Genomic DNA, 27,270 nt, shown 5'->3' on the forward strand with positions numbered 1-27,270 from the left:
GGGGCTAAAAAAGGGGCTATTTTCAAGAGACGGGGCAACATAGGATAGAGTAAAATGACAGGCTCATCAAAGAAGCCTTAAAATTGTTAAAGCGTACCTGTTATGCTTATTTGATGCTCTATATTCTTTGACTCTACTAGAGTAGCTTTCCATGATTCCCAGTTCAGACTAGTCCTCTGTTCTTGGTGCGGCCCCTCAGTTCATCCTCTGTCTGAAATAAGCTGTTTTAGTTCCTTCTACAAAGTGAACTTCTAAAGCGAGTGATTTAGCCTATAAATGCTTCATTTTTTAGTAATGTGACAGAGCAAGAGTGTGAAGGATCCGTTTCCAGTTGACACAAAATCTAAGGTCCATAGCCAGATAGTTCTTCTCTATTCTGACCAGGGGCAAACACACAGGACAAGGTCAGACTTTACTCCAATCAGTAGCAAAAATGCAAAATAATATTTAGAAAAAGTATAAACCTCACAGTTTACCCCATAATAACAAAGTGATAATGTGCTTGAAATTCTTGCAATTTTTTTTTTAAATAAAAGCCCAAACTATAACATGTACATAAGTATTCACAGCCTTTAACACATAAAACTGAGCTCAAGAATTGTCTGCAGACCACCAAGACAGGACTGCACTGAGGCACAGAAACATTTCTGTAACACTTTAGGTCCCAATGAGCACAGTGGTCTCCATCATCTGTAAACAGAAAAGGTTTTGAACTAACAGGAGTCTTCCCTTATCAGGGAGAATGGCCTCAGTCAGGGAGGTGACCAGTTCCAGCGTTGTACTGTGGAGAGAAGCTTCCAGAAGGCCACCTATTTCTGCAGCATTCCACCGATCAGGCCTGTATGGTAGAGTTGCCAGATAGAAGCAACTCCTCAGTAAACGGCACATCACAGCCTGCCTGGAGTTTGCCAAAAAGCACCTGAAGGACTCTCAAACCATGAGAAGCAAAATCCTCTGGTCTGATGAAATGAAGATTGAACTGCTGGTCTGAATGTCAAGCCTCCATGTCTGGGGAAACCAGGGACTGCTCATCACCAGGCCAATGCCAACCCTACAGTGAAGCATGGTGGTGGCAGCATTACTGTGGTCATGTTTTTTATTATGGGGTATTTTGTGTGAATTTAACCAGTGTAAATCACAAACCTTATGTTCATTTTTACTTGTGTATCTCTCTAAATTTCAAAACATTTAAAATGGAAACACCATGGAGTTTCTTGGTTTTTCAGAAGAATAAGCTACTTCATTATTTACACCCTGCTATAGTACTGGTTTGGAACCCTTTCTGCCTTCAGAACTGCCTTAAGTCTTTGCCTTAATTCATTTCTCAGAGATTTTGGTTCATGTTGACACGATAGCATCACATAGTTGCTCCAGATTTGCTGGCAGCACATTCATGAATGTGAATCTCCTGTTTCACCACATCCCAAAGTATTGGATTGAGATCTGATGACATTTGAGTACTGTGAACTTGTTCAAGAAATCAGTTTGAGGTAAACAAGGGCATGGTCAACAACAAAACTGATGCTGAAACGATGCTCAGTTGTTACTAAGGAGATCAGGATCTGCCAGAACAACTGTCCCACACCCTATTTTACCAACATCGCCTACACCGTTGATGCAAGGAGGGCTGGCTCCACTCTTCTATGTTATTTACACCAAACTGACCATACCACTGGAATGCTGCAGCTGAAACTCGGACTCCTCAGACCAGGTAACGCGTTTCCAAACTCCTGTCCAGTTTGGTGGGCCGACAAATTTACAGACGAGCGAATACTATTGGTAGTATTACCTATTTGCTTATCTGTTGGTATCATCATTCGCAATAAATTCCCACAAATGAAAATGTAAAAAGTAAAGAAGAGGGGGGTTGAAACACAGTTCATTCTTACTACATACTTTGTCCACTAGAGGGCATTCTGCAACATCCCTGTTGGCAACACAGCTTTGAAGTGCCACAAAAACATTAACCAGCTGATCCGAGCACTGCAGGGTAATGAGTAAATAAATGACTAAACATAACCAATTAGAGCAGGGCGATATGACCAAAAATATTTATCACGATATACATTTGAAAATTTGCGATAACGATATAACTGACGATATAATTAACACTAGACAAAATACTTTACAACTCCACAACTTTATTAGTGCAAAAAAAAACATCTATGTATTTTCACTTAAACAAGCAGCTGTTTTTTATGTGCATTAAAGTTGTATAAAAATTTAACAGTGCAAATTCCTTGCTGACAGTTTAACCAAAAGACATTTCCAGTGGAAATTGGCCGACATATCCTCAGCATAACCATGTATCATATCCACAAAACTTAAAAAGAGGTTATACACACACAATACGGTAATATTATGTTGAAGCACAGTACGTATCACTCCGCGAGGCTCCTGCCTACGATAGCCGTAAATGTCATGATCCTGGGTCTTTTGACCCAGCGTTTTAAGTTTGAGTTTATTTTGTTCATTAGGTTATCTAAGTTCATTTGTTTATTAGATTCCCCTTGTGTATCCAACCCCTGTTAAGTCTCCCTTGTCCTTCATGTGCTTCATGTCTGTGTTTCTTATGTTGTCATGTTTGCGTTTCATTATGTTTCCCATTTTATTTTGAAAGAGGTCCTGTGTTCCTGCATTTTGTTTTACTTTTCCCCTGTGGCGTTGTTATGTTCATGTTGTGTCTACTATGCCTTTCTGTTCCATGTTTCAGGTCCCTATGTTCTGTCTCCCCAGTCTGTTAAGTTTACATGTCTTGAGTTCCGTCAGTGTGTTTCCTGTTTTACTTTTACAGTCTGTCCTATGTTAATGTTTCTAGTTTTGCTTCCCTTGTCTCGTCCTGCCTAATTACTCCCAGCTGTGCTCTCCTCCTGTGGCTCATTCCCCCTCGTTATCCCTCAGTGTATTTAAGCCCCATGTTTCTCTTTGTCAGTGTTGCGTCCTCCCTCATAGCTGTGTGATTTTTCCCTGTGGCTCCTTGTGCTTTTGTTTTCCCAGTTTAGTTTTGTGTTGTTTTTTGTGTCCCACTCCATGCCAGCAATAAAGCTGTGTTTTTTGAGTTTACTTTGTTTCTGTGAGTTTGCGTTTGGGTCCTACTCTTGCCTGCACACAGTCGTATTGTGACAGTAATACTCCGACAATCCATCAAGCGAGTTCGTAGCTTAGCAAAGTTGTATTGAAACATTTGACAGATTTACGAGCGTCGTGTATATAAAATCGTTTCGAGGTCAGTAAACACAACCAGAATTCATACACACGGGATTATAAGGGGCACTGTCGATTTTCAGAAATATCAAAGGATTGATTTTAAGTGTGCCATATTTTCCAAAAGACACGGTAATAACGACGGCCCGCTAGCATGCGCTACCAAAAATAGTGCTTTGTTGTGTATCTGACGGACGAAAGCTAAACCAGTTCCACACCACTGAAGTTGCAGCATTTTTACAAACCAATTCTGGTTCAGTCGTTTCATTCAACGATCTGCTTTCGCCCTTCTCATTCTCCGTCACTGCCATGCTTAAAACACATGTTTTTCCGCCATGTGCATATGAAAACAAAGGCACTGCGCATATTCTATTGCGATATTTCATTTTCTTATCTTTGCCCAACCTTAAGGTATGATATGACCCAGCCCTACAACAACCCTATATTGGTTGGGATCTACTACAGATGGATGTGTGGGAAAATCCAGCAGATCAGCAGTTTCACCTTTCTTCTCCATCCTGATACTTGGATTAATCTTCAGCAGGTAATCTTTACCATATCTAAAATGCTATAATGCACTGAGTTGCTACTATGCGATTGGGTGATTTGATGTTTAATTATCAAGCAATTTATCATTTCTACCTAATGAAGTATGTGGTATTCATTCCTGTGAAATCATCTGTAGCATAGCAGTCACTTTCTTGGACATATTAACTTTAGCTCACTATCACACCATTGCAAGTGTTTTTGTAAAAGCGCTCTGCCGTCAAGCAAACTGGCAATAACATCAAAAACCGCCAACACAAATAAAATAAGCGTCACTTTTGGAATTGATTTTCCACAGTTCTGTAGTTGTGCTATAATCTCAACTCATTTTTTGCCAAGGAAGACATAGAGTCCCAGAAAGTGAACATTTTAAAGTAAAGCTGATCCATCGGTGCTTATATCTGTTAATGTGTGCAGCTTTAATTTTTTTGATGTACATACTTGCATCCTCCGTCCTGGTCTTGGCTGATGCTGGGCTAGGCTCGCCAAGCCCTACAGCATTGCGTGCCACCACCCTGAACTCGTGCTCCACCCACGCATTCAGACCCACCACCGTGGCTGTCAGCATGTTACCATTGACCACCTCTGGCACTGCAAAGTGGAAATTCAGTTCTTTAATAGAAAGAAAATTGAACGCTAAAAACTGGACTCCAACTGAATGATGAGCAAATAAATATCCAGGCAAAATAAATACTACAGAAGCCTCTTTTCAGCGTACCTGTGTCTACAGCCTGCCAGCCCACGGTAAAAGGAGTTCGAGACTGGATGATGTAGCCGGTGATGGGGCTGCCATTGTCCCTTCCGGGAGTCCAGGATAGCTGTGCTGTACTGTCTGTGATTTCCTCCACTGATACCTTGTCCGGAGGACCTGGGGGACCTGCATCAATCAGACAGTGACGAGGGTGAACCCAAGGTGAGCACCCATTTAAAAAAGCCTCCTCTCATCAAGCTCATAAAGACTTGTACACATTGTTACATATCAAGGCCATCACACTCGCTTTAATTAAGGGCTGCGCCCTTGCTGTGTACACGCTTTATGTGTGTGTACGTGCGCGAGTGTGGGATTGTTAAGTGATGAGTTCACTGGCTGTGGAAAGATAAAGTGAATGGGATCGTTTATTAGAAAAGGAAATAGGTGCTTCATGAGGAGGAGACATCAGTAAGTAGAAAAAGGAAAGAATAGAAAAGCGAGTGTTTGCGACTACAACATGCTCAGTCTTTACCATGTTATAGCCGTTCGCTTTGCTGCGCCATTATTCAAATGCTTTCCATGATATTTTGCCGGTGTGTAAATGAGCCAATTACAGTCATTTTCTGTGATAAACATTGCCTTCTCAAAGCACCTGGGACAGCTATTAGAGTTTGTTTAGGGCATGAATACCAATGTAAATCACCAGAGATACGCTTGGACACGGAGCCAGATACACCAGGCACATATCAACAAAGCTACCTCAGCTACCTCGCACACCAGAGCGAGCGTGTACACCATTACTGCATTTCAGTAACAAGTACAGTATATAAACAGGAGCTGACGTTACAGACTGAGACAGCATCCATTTTTGCTTCCCCATCGTGTATCTTTAGCGAGAGCCTCGGGGATGTTTCGCACCCTTCTGTCAAACTTTTTTTGCTTTGAATACTTTTACACACGCTCCGTGGTAGCCGTGCTACGGCGCTCACACAAAAGCAACCGAAATCCAGCCCTTCTCTTACCTTTGACGACCAAAATGGCAGAGGTGGACAGGCTTTCCACATCAGTGTCAATAACACAGACGTATTTCCCACCGTGGTTCAGCTGGATGTTACGAATCATCAGATCCCCTGATATGCTCTGAAAGAGAGAAATAAGGTTAAGTAAGAGATGTAGCGTTAATTAATCTTCCAGCCTGTGGCTCTGGGATGCTTTTACATTTCATAACATCCAATACAATCACAGCGACTCCGGGCCGCTGATTTTTGCATCTTTCAAACACAAACAACTGACATGGCAGATGTACTCAGAGCAAATAACCCTATTGGCCGTCCTTCAGGAACTATCTAACCAACCGGCCTCCAAACCCCCTGTAAACAACTACCCGCTACACACAGGACACACAAAACAAACACAGTCGAGCTAATTGGCAAAGCAATCCTAATTATTCTCTAATTACACAAGCTCAAGCAAGATATGAGTCTAACTCCCAGTGTAAAGAGTAAATATTATTTTACACGGGCTGCATGCATGTGATGGCCGTGAGGAACATGCAGCGAAACACAGCAGCAAATGTTAACTTTCTAATCTGGAAAAGGGGAGTTACTGTGTGTGGCTACATAAAGCAGAATTACCTTAAAAATGAGGTTGTAATTCTGCATTTTTCTTTGCTTTCAAAAAGAATGGAAATCATTCTTTATTCCTAACATCTTCTAGTGCTTTCGACTACAAAGACACCTCTTCTAAAAACAACTAGCAAGTACGGTGCGTAGCTCATTTCTCTGTACTGACAGAATATGTTAGCGATCAGAATCGTTTTTTTTTTCCAGCACCCGTGAAAGTATTTGTTCATTTTAAAATTCATGTGGGAAAACACGGCACAAAATTACTCATCAGTCGTACGCGGCGAATCTAAACCGTGCGGCTGATTTAGCTCTTCATAGCTCGTTTAAATATTCTTTCAGTGCATTCCAATTAGCCGAGCATTCATCACACCGCAATGAAACAACCTAACCTAAAAGCTATCATGCTACACTTCAGCATGTCAATTCAATCATCTTGTAAAGCGTGATTATTAGAGCCCTCTTGCACAGCGTGACATGCACTTGCTACTGTACAGCATCAGATGGGTCTTTTGGGGGGGGATCAACTGATTGATTGTTTGGGGGTTTTCTGATGGGTGCTCAAAGGCAATAAGAAAAGTATGGAAAGTCAGCAGACTTAATACGCTTTATCCAGGCGACATTACTGCGCTCTCATTTGGACTGCTGATGGGAGTCGGGCCTTTTGAAAGTCACCTCTTGAAGTGGTCTGTCACAAAGCATGTCAGCCAGAGAAAAAGAGTGTGCTGCTTTAGAAACTAGTCACCTGGGGGAGAGCCAGGTAAGACTCACTGCAGTCACAGTAGATCTCATCAACTCCAAAGGCTAGTGATCATAGTTCCACTGTGCCGCGACTGGGCATGAACACCCATGGATCTTCACCTCTCTAAGGCAACTGACAAAGCAGAGCTGAGCCGAATGGCACTTCTATGCGCCCAAGGGATAAAGTGACTATCTTTCTCGCTCTTTTTTTCTCTTTTACCCTTCCTTTCATCTTCTCTCCTCTTCCCTGACAGTTTTGAAGCGCCATGCCTGATTCTCCTTCCAATGTCAGCCGCCACCTGGCCGACCCGAGAGCTTGCGATGCGTCGCAGGCTTCCTGCCTTGGCAGGAAGGAAGTGATGAGGCAGATTTGCTTTAATTATGTTAATTAATTCATCAGAAGCTGTTGAGCAGGGGGTTGGTAATCTCTCTGGACAGGGGAAACAGACTCTGTGAAAACTATCTCTCATTAAATGCCTATGCACAGTTCAATGTCATTAGTAATTGCCATTTGCTTTCATGAAGAAACGAGTGCGCCGTGTCCACAAAACCGTGAGCGTATTGAGATACGATGTCAAATATTACCACATGAATGGCAGTGATCAGACTCCAAAACCTCGGATGATAAGCGGCGGTATGTGAAGCAAAAAGAGTGTGCATAGCAATTTGAAACTGACAAGCTCTGAACAATTAACTTTGCCCTTCATCAAAAGGAACAAATATTCAACAAAAAAAAATAATAAAAAGGCGTCACTTATCAATATTTCAAGGCATATGGATTTCAAATGAACATTTACTGGTGCCAGGCCTGCCCTTGGTGAATGCCAGCCAGCTCATTACTTAATTATTTCGGGACTCTAGATTCATAAATAGGTATGCAAATTCAATTACAGCGCAGGGAGATGATAAGAAAATGTTCTCCCTTGAGGTACAGGAATTAGAAGTTGAAGGGATGAAAAGTATAAAGACTTTATTAACGAGGGCCCTCTGTAAGACTAAAACGGCATTTCACTGATATATTTTTAGAGGTGTAACACATGGCAGCTTGCACAGGCAATTCAAAAGCTAAGGATCCCAATTACAGAGCTGATACCGCCATTCAGATACTGCGTTATCTGTAACTGATATCGCTACCTTTTTGAAATTCTGTTCACAGCTGACCACAGAGAAACCTTCGAATCTTCGCCTAAATCTCTTTGTTTGAGTATTATTAGGGTTTATGAAGCCCTCAGCCGGGCTGTAGAGCATACCCTTGCGCGTTACACACTGTGTCCCAATTAATCCCAGAGTAGCCAGAAAGTATCTGAGTTTAATGCTCGACATGACTCACCCCACCCACTCTTTCAAAATGATCGCTGTCTCGCTGGAAGTCGATGAGCTGGCCGTTGAATGCCCACGAGAAGGAGACATCCAGAGCTGGATCGGAGGCAATCTGGCAGGGTAACACGATGCTCTCGCCAACAATAATCTCCATGTTAGTAGGCCTCATGGTGATTCTGGTGGGCTCTGGCCAGACAACAGATGACAGCACAAGCATGATAATATCTCTGCCACTGAAACCTCTAACACCACCATGACCCCTGCAACTGCCATTTCACTCCGATTCGCAGCTAAACCGAGCGACAGTCATTAAATTACTCATGAATGTGGCTTTTTTTTCTGATTTTAATAAGCACTTAAATTCCAAGCTTGTCCATTAGTAACATTTAATGACTTTGCGGGTTCACATTTTATCTCCCTAGATCAATTTGGACGAAAAAAAAAAAAGTTGTTTGAAGCAGGATTACTGAGATGGGAGCACATTCTTACTGGTGACTGTGGTGGATTGGGGCCCTCAGAATATGTTGACAAAAGGTCACAGTAATTAAATTTCATGACATTAAATGGTTCAGCTGTCAGCGTATGAGAAGAATAGAAAGTAATGAGAAAAAAAAAAAGTTGCACACACAACAGATTAAAAATAGGGGACTACTTGAACGTGTTACGTCATTGCACTCATAAATAATGACCTTTAACTAAATCAATGATAAGCATTTGTTGCTTACTTAACTGCTATTTTAGCTGCTATTTACCAGGCCCATTAATTTTACAATACCCTTGCTTGATAACACACGCAATAAGCTGAAAGAAACAAATACATAAAAATAAGGACAAAAAAGAGCTGACTTTTATTTTGGAAATACTTCAAGGAAACACTCTATTTGCTAATAAGAAAATTTCCCTTTAAAGTCTTATCAACTATACGGTGTTTGAAGTTACTTTAACAAAAACAATCAAATCAAATTTAGCATATAAGAGCAGAAAACTCGCCATAGTACAGGATAACATCAGCCCTGGATTCTGCCCTGCCTGGTTTTGTTGTGGTCTTACTAAACTCACTGATTCACCATTCACTCCTTCTCTCAATAGAAATCTTGACAATGCCTGCTGCATTAAAAATATCAATGAGTGCATATTTCATATAATTTCAGTTAGAAGAGCTGAAAGACGAGACTGATAGTCACTACTTCTGAAAGCAGTTGCAGGATTTTTTGGCTCAGCACTTCATGGCTTGTGTTTGAGTACACGTGTGTGGCAAGATCATGACCCATCAAAATCCAACAGTTAAAGTTTTTAGCCATGTTCTTGGTCCAAACAAGTGTCCAGATGGTTGCTGTAACTCAATCTTTCCTAGCACGATGCTGCATTGCAGTATTGTTGTGGCTGGTAAAGGACAACTGTATTTGTCATCTAATTTTGGATGTTTGCAGCGATTTAAACATGGCCACCAGCACGCTCAATAACCACCATAATCATATTCAGCACTTGTTAAAGTGAAACAGCATCAGCTTTATTATTAGTGTACACACACGTGACTGATAATAGCCTCTTGTCTTATTTAACTCTCACCAAGAAAGCATGTCTTTCCTAAGGTTTCAGAGTTTGTCTTGTTCCTTTATTCCATTTAAAAACCGAGAGTTAATTTTCCGAGTTAAAATCTTTAATAACAGCTGTCAAAATCAGGAATGAATGAAAAGCTGTTTTTTTTTTTTGTTTCTTTTCTTCTCTTTGAAATCAAGAACCCATTGTTTGTAAAAAAAATTAGCACAAGCCTTGAGAGGCAAATCAAAGTTCTTGAATGGGAAGTGTGTCAGGTGTGATGACAAAGAAGGGATGGAGCAGAAAGTGAAAAGGTTAATTAACTGAGAGCGATTCGACTTTTAGGCCAGACTTACCAGTGACAATCAGTCTTCCTGTTGTGCTTGCCGTCCCAAACTGATTCTTAGCGATACACGTGTAGCTAGCTGCATCCCGTTTGGTTACATTGGCAATCTTTAATGTTCCATCTGGAAGCAAAGCAATCCTGAGAAGAGAGTGGCTTTTTACTGTATTTGGTAAGATAGCGATTGTAAAGTAGGACTACAGTGTTCAGCTCTGTTTTGGATTTGTATACAGTAATGATGTTTCCATCTATCGCTATATATATAATAAAATTTTCAAAGATTTGTCAAATAACTCAGATTTAAAGACTTTAAATCAATGAGGTCAGTGTGAAACCCCTATCATGCTGAAAGGTCACCGACTGGCTAGATATTAAAAAAATAACATGCAAAGCCCCCCCACTTTAAACAGTTTTATTATATTACTTCCACTAGCTGGGTTATCATTTTTTAAAAATCTGTAGTTATTTAGAAGATGTCTATCTCCAAACATGTATAAATCAAGGCATGAGCTAAACATAAGCTTATATAGAAATCAGATGGGTTGTAACAATTTTTCAACTGATGTGGTATTCAATGAGAAAATGTGTGCAAAATTCATTTTCTAAACACTGCTCCAATTTACAGCGTGACTGCATATGTGAGTAAACATTTCCCTTCCAGTGTCTGCATACATCCAGTCTTGAAAGAGTACGTGGGCTTCACATATGCTAAATGTCAGTCAGCCTGGGAATTCTACCAATTTTCCGCCGCTATAGATGCAGCTTCCCATCTGGAGCCGACTAAAGAGGCTCGGTGCTGTTTTGACAAGATGCCTTGCTCGTATTGTTCTTTTTCAGACCTCCTCTTCAATAGGCAGCATGGGAGCGATTCAAACGGCATTTCTTTCCTGTACTGGGATGCCTGCGTTTGACTTTGTATTGAGTTTGTATTCAGTCTGTCTGTTGTGTGTGAGCGTGTGGTACAAAGTCTTGATGTACGTACGATAACTTACAGGAGGTTTTAGAAACTATCTGAGCTTTTTGATTCGTTTGCCTATCGAGATGACAAAAAGCCTGAAACGTGACATGCTTTTGGAATTCTCTACCTTTAAATGCTTCTTTATTGTGAAACGTTCCGGTTTATCCAATAAAAAAATCCAACAGAGAAGGGCACCAAACTAAATGAAGCACCACTTTATACCCCTGAAAGCGACGCTTGATGTTGGCTCATTGTCTTTGTGCCTGTGTTCAGAGTTATTTCTTGTCTATTGAGACTGCTCTCCGATCTGCATCAAAGCTTTCGTCTCTGCTGTTTGGTGATTGCATCAATCAAGCCCTTGTAACTCTTTGTCTGTCATGATAAAACAGATAATTACAGGTGCAGTAGCTTCATTCTTACTTTTGAGTTCCTTCCTCAGTTTACGAGATGAGCGGGAACTCCATTTACTAGTCTTTTATCTCCTTAAATATTTAACATATTATTATTATTATTATAATATTTAAACACAGTGTTGATATGACCACCTAGCATCTTCAGTCTTCACACCGAGCTATTTGCACACAAGGGGGCACGCAGTATATTAGCTATCTGCAATTTTCCTGGTGGGCGCCCTCTCGTTCTTCTCATTAGCCTTTCCTTCTATGCATCTCCGCAAATGCCAAACGCACTATTGAAACAAGTCAGCTTGCAGTGAATGCGAATAAAAGCTGCCAGTAATATACACTTTTTTATCCTACCTTTCAGTTCTCTGCAGGATTTCATTCCCTTTCTTCCACAGGCTAATTGCTGGGGGTGAGGCCTCAGGCTTGCATTCAAGAGTGACTTCGCTGCCTGAGCGAGCTTTTAGCAAGGCCTTTAGCGGACTTTTGGAGAAAGTAGGAGGTGAAACTGCATGTAGGGGAACAGAGAAAGGTGTGAGATTAAAAAATATATATATGGGCAACCTGAACCTTTGCAGATCAACCGTGCTGTACTGAGATAAATTCTCCTTCAGCTTTCAGAGAAAGCAGCCTGAAATCTCAGCACAAAAGCCTACTGGTCTCAAAGCTCGCCATAGTCATCCCACCCTTCAGCTGCACATCCTTGAATACACCATTCACCTCAAGCATGTCATAAACTATTCTCTGCACTCATCAGTTTTTTGTTAGCCATCGTTAGGACACTCAAGTGTCATCACATGTATCAAGAGAGTTGAATTTCTTATTGAGCCAGTCAGATGGAAGTCATCAAAGCTTTGCAAATAAATCAATACCCCGTCTACATGAGAAGGCATGCACAATGCCACAAAACAATGCATTTGTAGTATCCAAATCAATACGTGAAATGACTGAAAGTAAAACGAGACACTCTATCAGATTCACATTTTTGCTGGCAAAGCCCATGGTGACATCAAATGCGTGCACAGACTGATTGCAGAGGAACGTTATAGCAGGCTGCTGGTTTTTATCTTAGGAGATGATCAAACGCACAGACAGATAAGCAGGATAAAAGCAGGAGGAGGGAGGCAATCTTACCTAACACCATTAGCTGGGCACTGGAATAAATAATTCCATGTTTGTTTTCAGCCACACACTGATACATCCCAGAATCGGAACGGTTTAACGAAGATATAGAAAGGGCCCCGTTTTCAATTTGTACACGGCCCTGTGGAGGAAAGAGAAAGAGTCCTGCATATCCATCGGAAGGCCAGCCTATTATATCCAAAGGCACAACAGCAATTACTGCAACTCTGCACATGGTAAGCTTGACATAGATGAGGAAGTGCAGTGGTGAAAACTATTTATCTGCTTCTTAAACACACCGAACAGAAAAAGTGTTAACATAATTTATATTTCATGACCTTTCAGGACGATCATGATGATGATGACAGATCACGTCATTTTTAACAGATAAAGTTGTCTCCGTGCTGCGCGGGGAGGGGATCGATGCTTTCTAAAGCATAGTCTGGCTTTAGAATAGCTAACGTCTGCATTAGCATACATTAGCTAACGTATCCATTAGCATACATTACTTATTATTACACAGCATATTAACATTATTGCATTGACAATTTCTGGTACAGACCAGCTCAATTTTTTGTTGTTACTTGGAAACTATTTAGAAACTAAGAAATTTTAGCCAGAAAGGGAAGAAATGTAACATATCTCCATACATCAGCCATCACTTGCTCCCCATTCTTCAGCCAGCTGTAGGATGGTTTAGGCTTTCCATTGGCCTTACATTCCCAGAAGAGGTTTCCCTCTATGGAAAGAGCTGTGTCCGCCATCGTCTGGAGCCAGTGAGGTTTAGCTTGGAATAAATGAAAAGGTTACCTATTCAAACATGCGTTTTAATTATAGAAGCACTGGATTAGTAAAGAATTGCATCAGGAATCATACAACCATAAAAGCAGCCTGGCATTAAAGCTTAAATTTAAATCAAATTTTAAACTTTACAAGTGGATTACCAACATAATGAGAAACACGGGATGGTAAACAGATCTGAATATTAACTGGAAATGAATTTAAAGCCCCTGGAATAATAGCCATTTATTATTTCTACCCTTAGCTTGTTCTGAAATTTCAACAACATTAAGCCTCAAACGTCCGTAGGAAAAGGTTTTATGTCGAGCAAATGGGATTCAAGCTGCTGGCCATCTGCATGTTTTCTGGACAACTGTGGATATATATGTTCCATTTGTCCCTCCACCTCACTGTCATTCGATTTGAAACAGCTCACTTACCGTGGAATGAAATACGGCCCCGTGCAGCATTTTTGCCTCTGCGATTCTCCGCCATGCACTCGTACGTCCCCGCATCCTCCTGCTGGAAATTAGGGATTTCCAGGACGGCGTTTGAATTCTTCATTTTGACTTTGCTGGGGAAAGGGACGCCGCTCGTTCTCCTCCAGCTTATTTCTGGGACGGGGCTGTAAAAGAGGAACAAGAAGTTCCCAGGATTGTAACTGTCACTCGCTCTGATCAAAGTGTGATTAAGGACAGAAGGAAAAGTAGCTGTTAGAAAAAGCAAAAGCTTTGTGAATTCTCGTTCCCTGCAAATCAATCCGTGATTGCCAAGCTGTCGGATGCTCTTAAAAGAACTCTTACTTCTGCTCCCTTGTCTTTTTCATGGATGGATTGATGAATCTGAGGATGAGTAATGCTAACGCTTGTGCATTCTTAAATCGTCTTGAGTAGCTGTAATTCATGCATGAATGCATGTACCGTTTGTGTCACAGGCATACAGTGACTTACTTTCCCAAAGCGAAGCATTCCAGTTTCACCGCTGATTCTTTCGCAGCTGGAACTGAATCGGGAAAATGGACTTCTATTTTGGGTTCATATTCACCCATTACTCCTACAAAAGGGAGACAATAGATGACAAGCTTTTTACATCAGTGATTAACAGCAGACTCACACTCACCGTGAATCAGGCAGAGAGAGAGCAATAACACAGCGGGGCAGCTGATGCAAAAGTTATGCATATGAATACAAAGTGACCAGTGAAGGCATTGTAAAAGGGGGGGGGCTATAAAATGACTTATTTAGCAGAGATTGATAACATTTGGCTATGTGGCTTTATTCAGGAGTTTATTTACATTCACATCACCGGGACAGGTCAGTGACTTCCTTGCAGAGAGAGTAGCCTGCCCTTTATTATTAGCAATCACAACCTGGCAGTCTCTAAGTAAGAGCTGATTTGGGGTCCTCTTCATGTTTTCAGATTAAAAGTCAGAAAAGACTGATAAAGCTGACGCACTCTCAGGAAAACATGCAAAATATGCAACTGCATCTTCCTCTGTACTTAGAATATATTTGTGGCATTTTGATAATAACACAACCTAAGACGCCAGCTCATAAAAGCTTTGTGCTGCAGCTGGAATACCAAATGAAATCAGCGGCTTTTATGTAACTCTGTGCCACATTGTAAAAAGACAAGCTTTGGAATTCGTGTCTTTACTAATGGTTAACAACTCATCTGTTGCTGTCTTACAGCTCAGTTTTAGGCTGGTAATAATCCCTTTTGCTGTCCTTTCGATTTTTCTTGTTTGTAATAATGCACTTGTAATTGTTTGACAGTCACAGCTTTCTCGTTTTATGTAATCAAAGCTTGTGAACAAATATTAATAGCATTAATAATTTATAAATGTTCCAAATTCTTCAGCTGGAGGAGGATAAACACCAGCCAAATGGGTTTTCCACAACCCAGCTATTATCTGTTGAGTGCGAAGCAGGTCCTACCACCTTGCTGGAGTACGATCAATTATCTGCTTTTATAATGAAATTAAAATGTGGAACTTAAATTATGACCTAGATCTTAACGAGCTGAAATCATGATGAATCCGGGAATGCAGCCTTCAGGCAGAGAAGTCTGACAACAGATTAAAGCTGCATGGCATGTGAGCATAAAGATGAAAGCCTGATTTTAGTGTTTACCATCGCTTCTGAGGACCAGTGGTGTGGGAGAGCTGAGGATCTTCTCCCTTGTGACAGTGTTGTTAACCACACAGGTGTAGTTGCCCACATCTGAGCGCTCCACTTTGGCGATGTACAGGCTTCCTGTCTCTTGAGAGATGAATCTCCGACTGTCTTGTTGGACAAAGTGAGGGTATTCATTGAAGATCCACGCAAATGTCAGCTCTAGAAGAGAAAGGAAGACAGTTGAACTATGCAGCAGCGGTCCACTTTCACACCTCGGCTGATTTCACACGTGTTAGTCGCATTGGCCCCCGCTGGAACAGCTGAATCAAAAGAAGTCGGCTACGGCCTTAAAATGTGAGCGTATCATGTCATTTTCCCTTCCTTATCTCAGTTTCCTTGGGAGGAGATACCAAGACTGGGTGACTGTAGCAGCTATCAGTGCAGGAAAAAAAAGGGAGAGCTAAGGAAAGGGAGCGAAACAAAATGGATTACACTGCGTCAGTAACCCTCCCCTGACACATGGCCTCCATTCCCTGGGTCCCTGAGCGCCTTAGTTCAGGGGTGGCACAGGCAAGTCGATGGTTGGATTGAGGGATGGATGGATTGGCACAAATATATGTTGTCATGCCCCTTTGCAAATGGCAGGTCTACCATAAGAAAGGAGAGACTTTCCGTGATGAAGTACTGTGGCATTTTCTCAAAGAAAACACTGCAAAGACTTTCAAGAGTTAGGAGATGCTCTGTGTAATCAGCCACTTCAAAGGTAGTGGGCTCAGAGTCAAAAGGTGTACACAATGACTGTCAATCGCCCCGAGGGGGGAGCCCATAGATGGGATTGAGCGTCCGAGCTGGGTGCAGCGATGCAGATACAAAGCTGCCTCTCATTAGGCAAAAGCGGCAGCATAGTTCAGAGTCAGCATAACCTGGAGCTGAACTATGTGTCTATAACGGGCAGTAACATCATTTTGCCAAGCAATTCTTTGTTAAGCGAAGTGACAAAGAAAATACAACACAAGTGGTTTTACAGCACATGGAAGATAAAAGTGCCAAAAAAGCCCTTGGAGTAAACAAATGTCTAAGGTGGAGTACAATAACATCTGCTTGCAATGGTACTGTATTTAATTTTTCATAAATGGGTGTTGGGATAATGCATACGGAGGGGGAGGAAAAAGCTTGTGCAGAATTCAAAGCCAATGAAGTGCAATGAAAACTAAAGGGAATGCCTCTTACTGTAGGCGTCAGATAAAGTTCAAGGTTACGTGGCACATCATCGCTTTCAAATTTTAAAAAGGAAAAGAGGGTGGAGAGAGGGGACAGCAGCGAGAGAGGGAGCCAGGAAGAGAGCAAAAGGGAAAAGAGGTAAGGAAGAAAAACAGGGACAACAGCCGTGCACAGCTTTACTTTCATTCACTTCGGAAAATGCAGGAAAACACAGCTGTGATATGGTTACAACAGCCAACTGCATATAAACCTATGTCAAAGAGAAAAGCTGTCAAACTGTATTTCACAGAGTACTTTGACCCATTATCCCAAAGACCAGCTGTACAATGCGCTGTGCTACAAACTGCTCGCTTGTGAAGGAAATTGGTTGTTCCACTGTGCAAGCTATTGTATCAAGAGGGTGACAAGCTAGGCAGCAGCCATTGTGTATTTTTTTTTTTTAGTTTTCCGCAGACACTCAGAGCGGTCGGGCTGAGCAGCCCGTGTCTTTATCTCGTCTATTTGTAGCCTCTGCTTTATCAAATGCAATTTTAGCATCTCACTTGAACAATTAAAGCATCTTTTTTCTTGAATGTGTGGAGGTGCTTGAATATAAGGCTAACAGCCAACAGTGCTATGTTCGTTATTTTAGCCTAAATGCTGTAAATAGTGTGAAGACAGAAGCCTGGCTCTGTGCGAAAACAAAACAAAACAAACACCTCTTAGCTCCTCTGAAGCTCGCTAATTAGCATATTTATTTCTGTAAAGCTCAAGTGCAAAAAAAAAAAAAAGAGAGAAATTGTGGTTTTATGGAGGTTATCATTCTGGCACCCTACCTCCTTTATAACCACAACATTTTATACAGACTAAGCAAATCATTATACTATGGTAATGAGCTGCTTCAGAGGTGCCGTGGCCCAAATATTGTCATTTTTAGCCTTCACCAAGCTAATTTCTTTCCTGTTTCCAGCTTTGTTTGAAGCTAGGCTAGCTACTTGCTGGCTTTAGCCTCACACAAGCAAGAAAAAGTATGTTTATTTCCTAATTTAACTCTCAATGAAAATGAATAAATATCTTTAAAGCTTTAATTTAAAAAAAATCATCTGAATTAAGTGGAAAGAAAAGCACCCAAGTGCGACTGGCTTATAGGTGTTCTCAATAAACAACATTAAGATGATTATTAAGAGCATGTGCACACATTAATGGGTGTAAAACTGGATTACGTTTAGGAAAAGGCAGTAATTATTCATCAAAGTTTGCAGTTTGCACTGAGTGGAGGTAATTCTTATGAGCTGTGTTTAAATAACAACAACATATAGCAAACTTACCTCCAGAATGTGGCGGTGGCCCACATAAAAGAACCACTCCTTGGCCTTCACGCACATTGACAGCACTCCTCACTGATTGAGTTTTGAAGTTATCCAGGTCTGATGAGACAGAAAACATTGAAACAGAAGTGGGTGGCGGTTTAAAAGAATACCACTGACAGTCAGATTGACCAAAAAGTGTGATTCAAAGATTTTCTATATCCACGAGGGTTACTTTTAAAGAGATAGTTTTGCAAACGGGGGACATAATTCTCCCCAAACTCCCTTCACAGAATCACTGAGCCATGTTTTTGATGCTACATTTTGAAGATTGGGACTTTATAGGGCATCATTGATTGCCCTGGGACACCTCATGACAGCCTCCAATACTTTCAAAGGCATCTGGTGGGCTGATGAAATAGACGGACCTGACTCTGTGACGTTTACCCTGCAACGCTGCACTTTAGGAAGAGATTAGGCTGAAATAAGACAAAACGAGCAGGGGAAAGAAGAAAATACTGTGCACAGGCTGAACAAATACTGGTGAGCACGCATGACAAATGACAGTTTGCAGTGCCAGCAGCAATAAGTAACATCATTATTAAATGTGGTGTAATCTTGCACTTAAAAGCATTAGCTTCCCCATCAATACTGTCAGCACAATCTATCCCCCTGCAAATGAATGAGCAGTTGCTGGCAGACAAAAACTAAACCTGGGATGATAAACCACCCCTGGCTTCATGACTGATGGAGGGAAGCTGCTGCAGTCCGCTCTGTACTCTGTCTGCACCCTCTGGCTAACAGCCTGGAGTAAGCCTTCCAAACACAAACAAAAGAAAGTCAGTGTGACCGATAAGGGAAATTAGGAGAAGGAAGATTATGGAGAGAAGTGGGACAGAGTGTTGGTAAGATTAATGAGCGGCTCTCTGATGACCGCAGTGAAATCAAACAGAGCCAAGTCACGGCAGGACACTTAGAAGGCCACAGGAGGAGATGGCTGACTTGAAATACAGACAGAGGCATCCTGATCTCACTAGGTTGTCTTTAGAAGAAATGTCAATAAGAGAGTCGATCTTCAAATGACATTTAGGATTCTCAGGAACCGTGTTAGAGCAAGAAACGTACAGTGCTACGTACTGATCAAATCTTTGGTAGATGTGCACTAAAACATATTTATATAATGAATACGGACCTGCGCATGGATTTTTTTCCCACAGTTGTGGCCAATTTCTGGATTATTTCTTCACAAATTAAGCAGGTTAAAGGACTAGAGCTGATTCCAAATGTGGCAATTACATTTGGAAGCTTTTTCTGTGAAACCGCATTTGGTCAAAGGAGCATGCAATTGGAAAAAAAAGGACCATCCTCAGGCTTTAAAAACAAAGTGAATACATCAGAGAGATAGTGGGAACATTAGGGGGAGGCCAAATCAACAGTTTGGGACATTCCGAGAGAAAAGAATGAGTTCATCAACATAAAAAGGCCTGGATGTCTGCTGAAAACAACCGCAGGTGCCTTTCCATGGCGAAAAACGCCTTCACTATTCAGCTCAGGAGGTTGGTGTTTCTCTTCCAATTCAATCATAAAACCAAGACTTTGTGAGAGAAAACACAAAAGTGATGAGTAAAAATACTGATCGGTCTCAAAAATTGAAAGGCCTGATTGGATCTTACCAAATCAGCTGAAACTAAGATCAGCCTTTATCAAAATAAGGTAGGTAAAAACTGTGAAGACCATCCTGAGCACACAACATCCTGTGTAAAACACAGCGAGGGCAGTGTGATGCAAATACACTGCCCTCGCTGACAGAAGACAGAAGCAGCTGGATTCATTCTGAAGTGAACAGTTCTGCTCTTACGGCTCAGATTCACACAAATGCAGCAAAATATTTAGAGACTCAAAACCAACCCAGGAGTCTCTGAAGCCAAATAAGTGCAGTTATGCAATGTCTGAGCCAATCACCTGTCCCCAGTCTTATTGAGTTGCTTATCACTTGCTGAAGATGAAATTTTAAGTTAGACCCACAAAGTAGCATCTGAAGACGTGTGAAAAAAGTGAAAAGAATTAATCAGAAATTCATTCTTCCTTAGCTACTGGTGAGAGGCGGGGTACGTGCCTCTCACCAGTAGCAAAGTATTACAAATGAGCATCAACTACAACTACATTAGACACCTGAAAATATGCACATATTGGAAAGTGCAACTGTAACCACTAAACAAAAAGAACAATAATTGTGGCAAGGCTCAGACATTTGTGGATGCAACTGCACAACAAGCCTGGCAACAGCTGTTTATAATTATAATGGCAGGACCTTTAGAAACAGGGGAAGGTGAATCAGAGGTTTACTAATAATTACTTAGTGAAAGAGAAACAGATGGCGCCTCTTCTTACAAAACTGCACAGAGACGGGTGAAGATGAAGCTGGACTCGGTGCTGGAGGGGATGTGCTTCTCTCTTTGCTGGGAAAAAGAATAATGGGCTTCACTGGAGTGAACTGACCACACACTGTAACTCTGAAAGCTAGAGGCCAAACTCACTGTAGCTTCAGTGATTCCTTTGTAAGCAGAATCAGTCTTTGCCATACGAGAATGGCTTGCCTGGAGATTACAGAGAGTGACCATTACAGCTCGACGATGATTGGTCTGGGCAATGGCGGCGCCATAGAGACATTCCCTGTTATATATTGTGTCCTACTGAGCTCTTGAGTAAGCTCCTTTACCTGCTACTCAGGCGCTACAGCACTGGTCTCTAAGCGTATGACGTATTATTTTTCCAAAGCTTCTGGTAAAGTTGTACCCAGTGACACAATTTCTATATCTGTCTGCACCAACATTGCTTTAAAAAACGTCTGACAAGGAAAGAAACATGACAATGTGACAAGTTGTAAAGAAGCCAGCAGTTTTTTCTGACTGTTTAAATTATAGGAACAGCTGTGTCACATTCTGACTGTCAGGAGAGAATTAAGCAATGGTCAGTGAGTCTTGTATGCCAATTTTCACAGCGTGACTCTTTCTTAGCCCCTGTGAATGTATGTAATGCGTAAAATCAGCTCTGCAGAAAAATAAAATCTATCCTATCATCAAAGGTAAGGAGCTTGTATTATTTTTTAAGCCACAGCTCTTCCAAAGACTGAAACAGGAAAATAACTGCTGCAGATCCCCTTCTGCTAATACGTAATTCATGAAATACAGATATAAAGAGACAATGGTAATTCAAACCACTGGGTTTGACACCTGTGTGATCATCTAAGTGGCCTTTTTTTTTCTGAATTCCCAGATCTCATAAATGAGTTTGACCTTGGTTGTATGAAAGCAGACTTTTTAAATCACAGTATTTTAAATTAATTTGGAACATTTTTTTTTACGTTGTAAAAATGAGCTGTGGGAGGATATGCTTTCAGTGGTTGCAGCTGAATTGTGAAGGCTAAGCAAAGCAAAAGAAAGCATGACATTTCTATCTTAGGGCAGTGGCCTCATTACATGGAAAAACTGAATATCAGCCTTGCTGATCTTCTAGACCTCCCTCACTGTGCATTAGGCAAGACAATAAATGTCAAGCAGTTCTCCTCTTCACCCAGTCCCCACGAGTGAGATTCATTACTGAGCTGTAGGGATAATGGCAGTCCATCTCCTGAGAGGAAGTGAAAGGCTCTCTATCCTTGGGACATGATCAATAGTCAGGAGGCCTGATCAAGAGAGGAGAGGTGCCTCTACACTGCCTGTCTGGAAGGTGGGACCACAACCAACAGCGTCACTTCTCAGCCCCCCTTTTGTCTTCGCAGGCTGCTATAGCAGCAGTCCTGCCACTGTCTGATCCACTTACAGTCTTCTGCGCATATTACACATTAAGAAGTAGCTGGTGATTGCATAGACACAAAGACCTTTTAAGCGTTAGTTGTGTTTGTCCGCTTTAAAGTCTGTATCACAGAGGCTCGCACTTGGTGAAATATGAGGCAGTTTGGATGGAGCATAGATGCTGTCAGAGCTGGAACCGCTAATGAGAATCAATGGAGTTCAGAAGCAGTCAGAAGCTTCCTCACCCACTGTGTTTGTTGTATCTGACATTTCATTCGATTACCATTTCCCCTCTTGAAAATCTATTCCCAGGCAATCTAAATGAGAAATCGCAATAGTAAATGAAAAAAAAAAAGAAGGAAGGCCTGGGCTGCAAGCATATTACCCTCATGTCAGGCTGTCAGACAGCAGATACAAAGAGATGCTAGAATGTCATAAGTGTGTCAGAACCATGCCAGGAACGTGTTAGCAATTGTAAGATCACTTACATGCAAATTGAAGGCTGGCTCTGCGGCTGAGTATGGACCCCCACGTGTTGAAAGCTGTGCACTGGTACACCCCGGTGTCTTGGTCCTTGTCCAGGTTGCTAATGATCAGGCTGCCCCCAGACATGTGACGCCGGTAGTCATTCCCAAGATCAATGAGTGTTCCGTTTAGTGACCATCTGGAAAAACGCAAACACAATCAGTAGCTGAGCCCCCTGGAGATGAACACTCGCAGCGTTTATCGATTTGATCAGTCCGCCCACATCATGCTGCGAGGATAAAAGGTGAGCAATAAGACCAGGGCCCTGTATTATTAATGCAGAGATGCGAACAGCTTTTGCAGCGAGTTAGGAACAAAGAAAGCATTTCTTGTCACTTTAGACTTCAGTAGTCTTCAGTTTGACTTCATTTAAGGATTCTGTTTTGCTGTTAATTTAGGCAAATTTCCAAAACCCAGCAAATCATCTGTGGTGAATATGGATTTTCTCCTAGTTGCATGAAGAAGTGGATTTTATTTCATCTCATTTTTAATTACCTCCACAGAGGAGGATTGGTAGGCTTTAAAAGTCTGCGAGCCGGATGTCTGGAAAGAAAAAAGGTTTGCTTTTCTGATGTTTGCTTTAAATCTTATCTGGACGTAAAAAAGGTGAACAAAACAATAACAAACATACTGTCTATCTCACCTTGGCATGCAGTATAAAGTACTGGTCATATGATATTTGGTCAAATCAGATTACCCTGACAAAGCACTGACATAAATACCTGCACTTAGACTGCGTTCCTTGTTTAAGATTTAGTTTCCATAATTTAAAGATGCAATGAAACATTATCAAGTAATCAATGGCAAAGTAACTGTAAAATAATATAATTAAATACATTTCTCACATGTCATCTGGATTTACAGCTACTTTTTTATGGTATTAAATGATCCTGATTACAGGTAAGTCATACCTTTCCCACCGTGAAGATATCTATGTATCTATACTGCTACATTTACTTCTGTTCAAAGTATAACAGCACAACTTCATAAAGCAGCCATCGTGGCTGTAGACATTGACGTTTTTGTAGCGTAGATGTAAATGAAAAAGAAATACTATGACTGTATGCCTACAATGTGTGCAATCTGATGCAAATTGAAATATAAATGGGAAATAAAATGTGTAAACATTTTGTGGTTGGAGAATTACAAATGTAAAGGTCTGTGCGGCTCTGGCAGATTTATGCATTCTTTGAATGCTTTCTAATTAGTTTTCTGTTTGTGCTTTTGTGTTTCTGACTTATTGCTTTCTGACACTTTCATATTGCATTGTCTACAGACCATTTCCTTCAAAGAAAGGTCATGAGACACTCTGTCATGCAAACAGAATTCAGGAAGTGACAGCTATTAATCACAGCTACCATCAGAGAGGAAACACTGAATAATGTTCACGCTGAATAATAAAAACACTTCATATGTATTTCACTGGATTTCAAGGAGATGCAAAACTCCTATACGGTACAGAGCATCACAGGGCGTTAACACTGATAAAAAATCAGAGTTCCTCAAACAATTTTAGAAGTAAAGAAATATTTTAATGCCATGTGTAATGCTGCCTTTGCAACAGGACTGTAAAATGACAATTCCAGTGACACGAGGAAAAAAAATCAATAATCATCTTTTCCTTCCTAGGCAAACTAGCAGGCAGTTAAAATGATGCCTCATGTAGTCTTAAAGCCATTCGTGGTTCTCCCCAGTTTCCTCCCTGACAGATTACAAAAGACGACGCTGTCTTTCATCTCGTAGCCTGTATTATCATCTAACAGTCTGTGCCCGTCACTTAATCTGACTGATTTTGTCACTGTTCCAACAATATTACTTTTAAATGTCCTGAACTTGAAAAAGCTCAGGTTTCCAAGAATATATCTGACAGCACAGGCGTTCAAAATAAAAACTCCCATTTCACTATTTGCTCATGATGTCCCTTTATGCCTCCATTTGAATTCTCCACTGTCCAATTCTTCCTCCGTTTGTGCCAAAGGGAGGATTATTGTATGTGCGAGAGGAGAGGAGGTTAAATGGCAAAGGATGAGAAGCTAGTCAGACTTGCAGCAACCCAGCATGATTGAACTTAATGGGAAAGGAAGGTGGGTAGCTTGGACAGATCACACACCCATGGAGCAGACAGTTGACTGGGTGCGATGGTGCCTCTGCTCCACCAACACAATCAGTAGGCCACCCACCCACTTGTGCTGCACAAACATCTGAGACAAGCTTTGATATTAGCAGACCTGGGGAACCTTTTTTTTTTGTATGGGATTCATAGATAAGGAAATATCAACAAGGGCAAAAGGGATGCTGACTTCTTGTAAGCACAGTCTTGTGTAACATGCGCTGTCCTTTAGTCATTGCCGTATGCGGCTATGTCAGTGTTTGCCATTACCGTCCAATTTTGAGCTAAATAATGAGCCCGCTCTTGCAACTTTTCCCATGGTGACAGTGTAAACTCTGAAAACATATGAAAGAACATCCACATAACACACTGTACAAAACATCTCTATAGACCCAACCAGTCTGCACTGCTTTACATCAAAGGGACAAGAAAGTAGAAATGTACCTATCTCTTAATAGAGTGCTCTGTCACAGCTTTGTGGGACTCGGATGTGCACATAGTTTGATTTTCCACTTTCACCTGTTAAATTTATTTTACAGTTTATTTGAATTTTATTTCATTTGAGAAAATGTGACAGACGTCTCAGTCTCACCTGCTTTTTTTAGAATTCCTGCATGTAGTACCTGATAATAAATGCGTGCATTTCCCTCATCAGTTACTTATTTACATACATTCACTCAGTCACCATTCAAAATCAGTGATCACTCTATTTTATAGACAATTCAGATCATGCCCATGCAACGATACCAATTTTTTCAAACCGATACGATACCGATACTTGGATCTGAGTACTTGCCGATACAGAGTACAAAAACTGATGCTTCTACCACCCACACACACACACACACACACACACACACACACACACACACAAATGCAATGAATTGGAAGACAGGTTTTATTTTATTCTCTGCCGATAAAAAAATAAAATCTTAATAAAAATGACCACAAAAAAAATTCAAGTAAAAAATAAGCACTTCTCTTAAATTATTGCAGAGTCTCCACATTGTAATTTAACAAAATATCACTGAACTATTGGCACTGTCCTGAGCTTCTGTTTATTTATTATATTTCATACCGCAGCTCGAGTATGCTGAGAAGACGGTGCAATCCTATGTTTTCCACGACTGGCATTGGCTGGTCATCCAGAGCGATAAAATGAGTCGAGCCTCTGTTATTTAAACTGCCCGTGGATTTTCTCTTGACATTTTTCTTCGCTTTTCCAAAACCTGAGTTAAAGTTGGCTGTTCAGGTCCACACTGCTGACATTTTGTTTAGCCTAGCTACAGCAGCCTCCAGTTTCTCTTTTTTATCTGGAGCCGCCAGTCTCACTCGCCTAACCCTGTGCCTGTTTAGCACGGGATGTCCCCCTAGTGGCCAATCTAAAAAACTACAACAGAAATGACAAGCCACCCTCTGATTAATGAAATAAGTTGGTATCGGTTCATGGTATCGGTTAACTTTTACGAGTATGAGTACACACACATTTTACAGTATCGGCCCCGATACCCGATACCAGTATCGGTATCGGTGCATCCCTAATTAGTGATTAATAAATTTACTGATGCTTTGTATATTCGATAATTTTAACTACCAACTATTTAAATGTAGACTGTGTTACACTGCATTTTGTTATTGACAATGGCTTTTACAGATGTTTTTGTACTTTACCTTATTGAACTCTTCCAAATGATGACATCAAGTTGTCAGGAAAGATCAAAATTGCATCACTTACATAAATAAATGTTCTAATTTGTACATTAACAAATCTGTAGTTTCTAACTTATAAAAACATAAGAAAAATTAATGTTTCAGCTTTTTAAAATTAAAAAGTCTTTAACACATAAAAATACACATAAACTAGGACTAACAAGAGTTTTTAATGTTATTAACTCAATAATGACAGTTAAATTATGAGTTTCTTACTTTCCATATGTGTGAATGAACCATCATCACATGTATAATAAACGTGTCTGCAGTTTCCAATAATCAATCAGATTGACAATTTAAATTATTAATAAAAGCTTTTACACATATTAGCTGTCATAAATATAAGGTGTTTGTAAAAGCTCAACATTTTGCAAAGGTGTTGCATTTTATCACAAAATGTATCCATTAATAAACAGTTTTAAAGAAAAAGATACATCATTCATATGGATGTTATTAAGTATCAATACAAGAGATAATATAATATAAATGAACTATGGGTTCATGCTGTCAAATAAACTGGGAGCAAAAGTTCTTTCAGAGTAAGTCACTGAAAAAGACAAAAAAATGTTCAAGTCTTCAGTTTCAAATTCTAGTCAGTGATTTGTTATGGGTTCTTACAGTAATCTGTATCTGTCAGTGATAATAGGTTGTTATAAATGGATTTAGAGGAGAAGATGAATTACAGAGAGTCATGCTGAAAGAGGGTTTTTTTTTCCTTCCCAACCTGGCAACTCAATAAAACACTTAAACTCTTTTATTGCATCAGTAAAAGAGTTTGGCAAGCCAGAGTTCTTAATGTTAGTGCGCTGAGTGAAACACACTGAATCCAACACCACATCAGGCAGAGAGGAGCTTACAGTAAGTCACAGAGAGAACAGTCCTATTTGCTGCGGTGTGCTGCAGGCACAGACTGAGCTGAGCATGCTCTGAATGAACTCCTCTTGACCTTGAGGTTCACATCAATTTTGCATGAGGTCTCCTCGTCAAATAGACCGGGGATGGTACTGCACCACTGGCTCACCTGGCTTTCCTTGAGGCCAGACACCCACAGAGACAGCAGTGACCACAGAGACCACATGCAGTTCACACATACACAATTGCAGGGCTTAGGAGCTGATAATGGAAATTCAACTGCTGACCAGGGTACTCTCTGCTATTATATTTAGCAGGCTATTGCTGCTGCCTTTTAATAAAATGGTGTTCATTTTGCTGTCGAGCCAAACGTAAGAACGTAACACCA

At 40.8% G+C, this 27,270-nt stretch overlaps 1 protein-coding gene across 1 annotated transcript in view; it reads right to left on the reverse strand.

Annotated features, from left to right (window-relative positions):
* Nucleotides 1–27,270, reverse strand: part of cntn3b (contactin 3b) — a 53,437-nt gene that overhangs the window by 9,922 nt on the left and 16,245 nt on the right. The window contains exons 4-16 of the mRNA XM_085158423.1: nt 22,174–22,349; nt 17,913–18,011; nt 15,400–15,603; nt 14,218–14,320; nt 13,708–13,892; nt 13,138–13,274; nt 12,500–12,629; nt 11,723–11,873; nt 10,020–10,147; nt 8,135–8,310; nt 5,464–5,581; nt 4,469–4,627; nt 4,192–4,341 (exon numbers count right to left, since the gene is read on the reverse strand). Coding sequence (XP_085014549.1) covers nt 4,192–4,341; nt 4,469–4,627; nt 5,464–5,581; nt 8,135–8,310; nt 10,020–10,147; nt 11,723–11,873; nt 12,500–12,629; nt 13,138–13,274; nt 13,708–13,892; nt 14,218–14,320; nt 15,400–15,603; nt 17,913–18,011; nt 22,174–22,349 — 1,916 coding nt within the window. The remainder of the gene's footprint in view (nt 1–4,191; nt 4,342–4,468; nt 4,628–5,463; nt 5,582–8,134; nt 8,311–10,019; nt 10,148–11,722; nt 11,874–12,499; nt 12,630–13,137; nt 13,275–13,707; nt 13,893–14,217; nt 14,321–15,399; nt 15,604–17,912; nt 18,012–22,173; nt 22,350–27,270) is intronic.

The sequence above is a fragment of the Neolamprologus multifasciatus genome, chromosome 5 (genome assembly GCF_963576455.1).
Source record: "Neolamprologus multifasciatus chromosome 5, fNeoMul1.2, whole genome shotgun sequence".
Lineage (NCBI taxonomy): Eukaryota > Metazoa > Chordata > Actinopteri > Cichliformes > Cichlidae > Neolamprologus > Neolamprologus multifasciatus.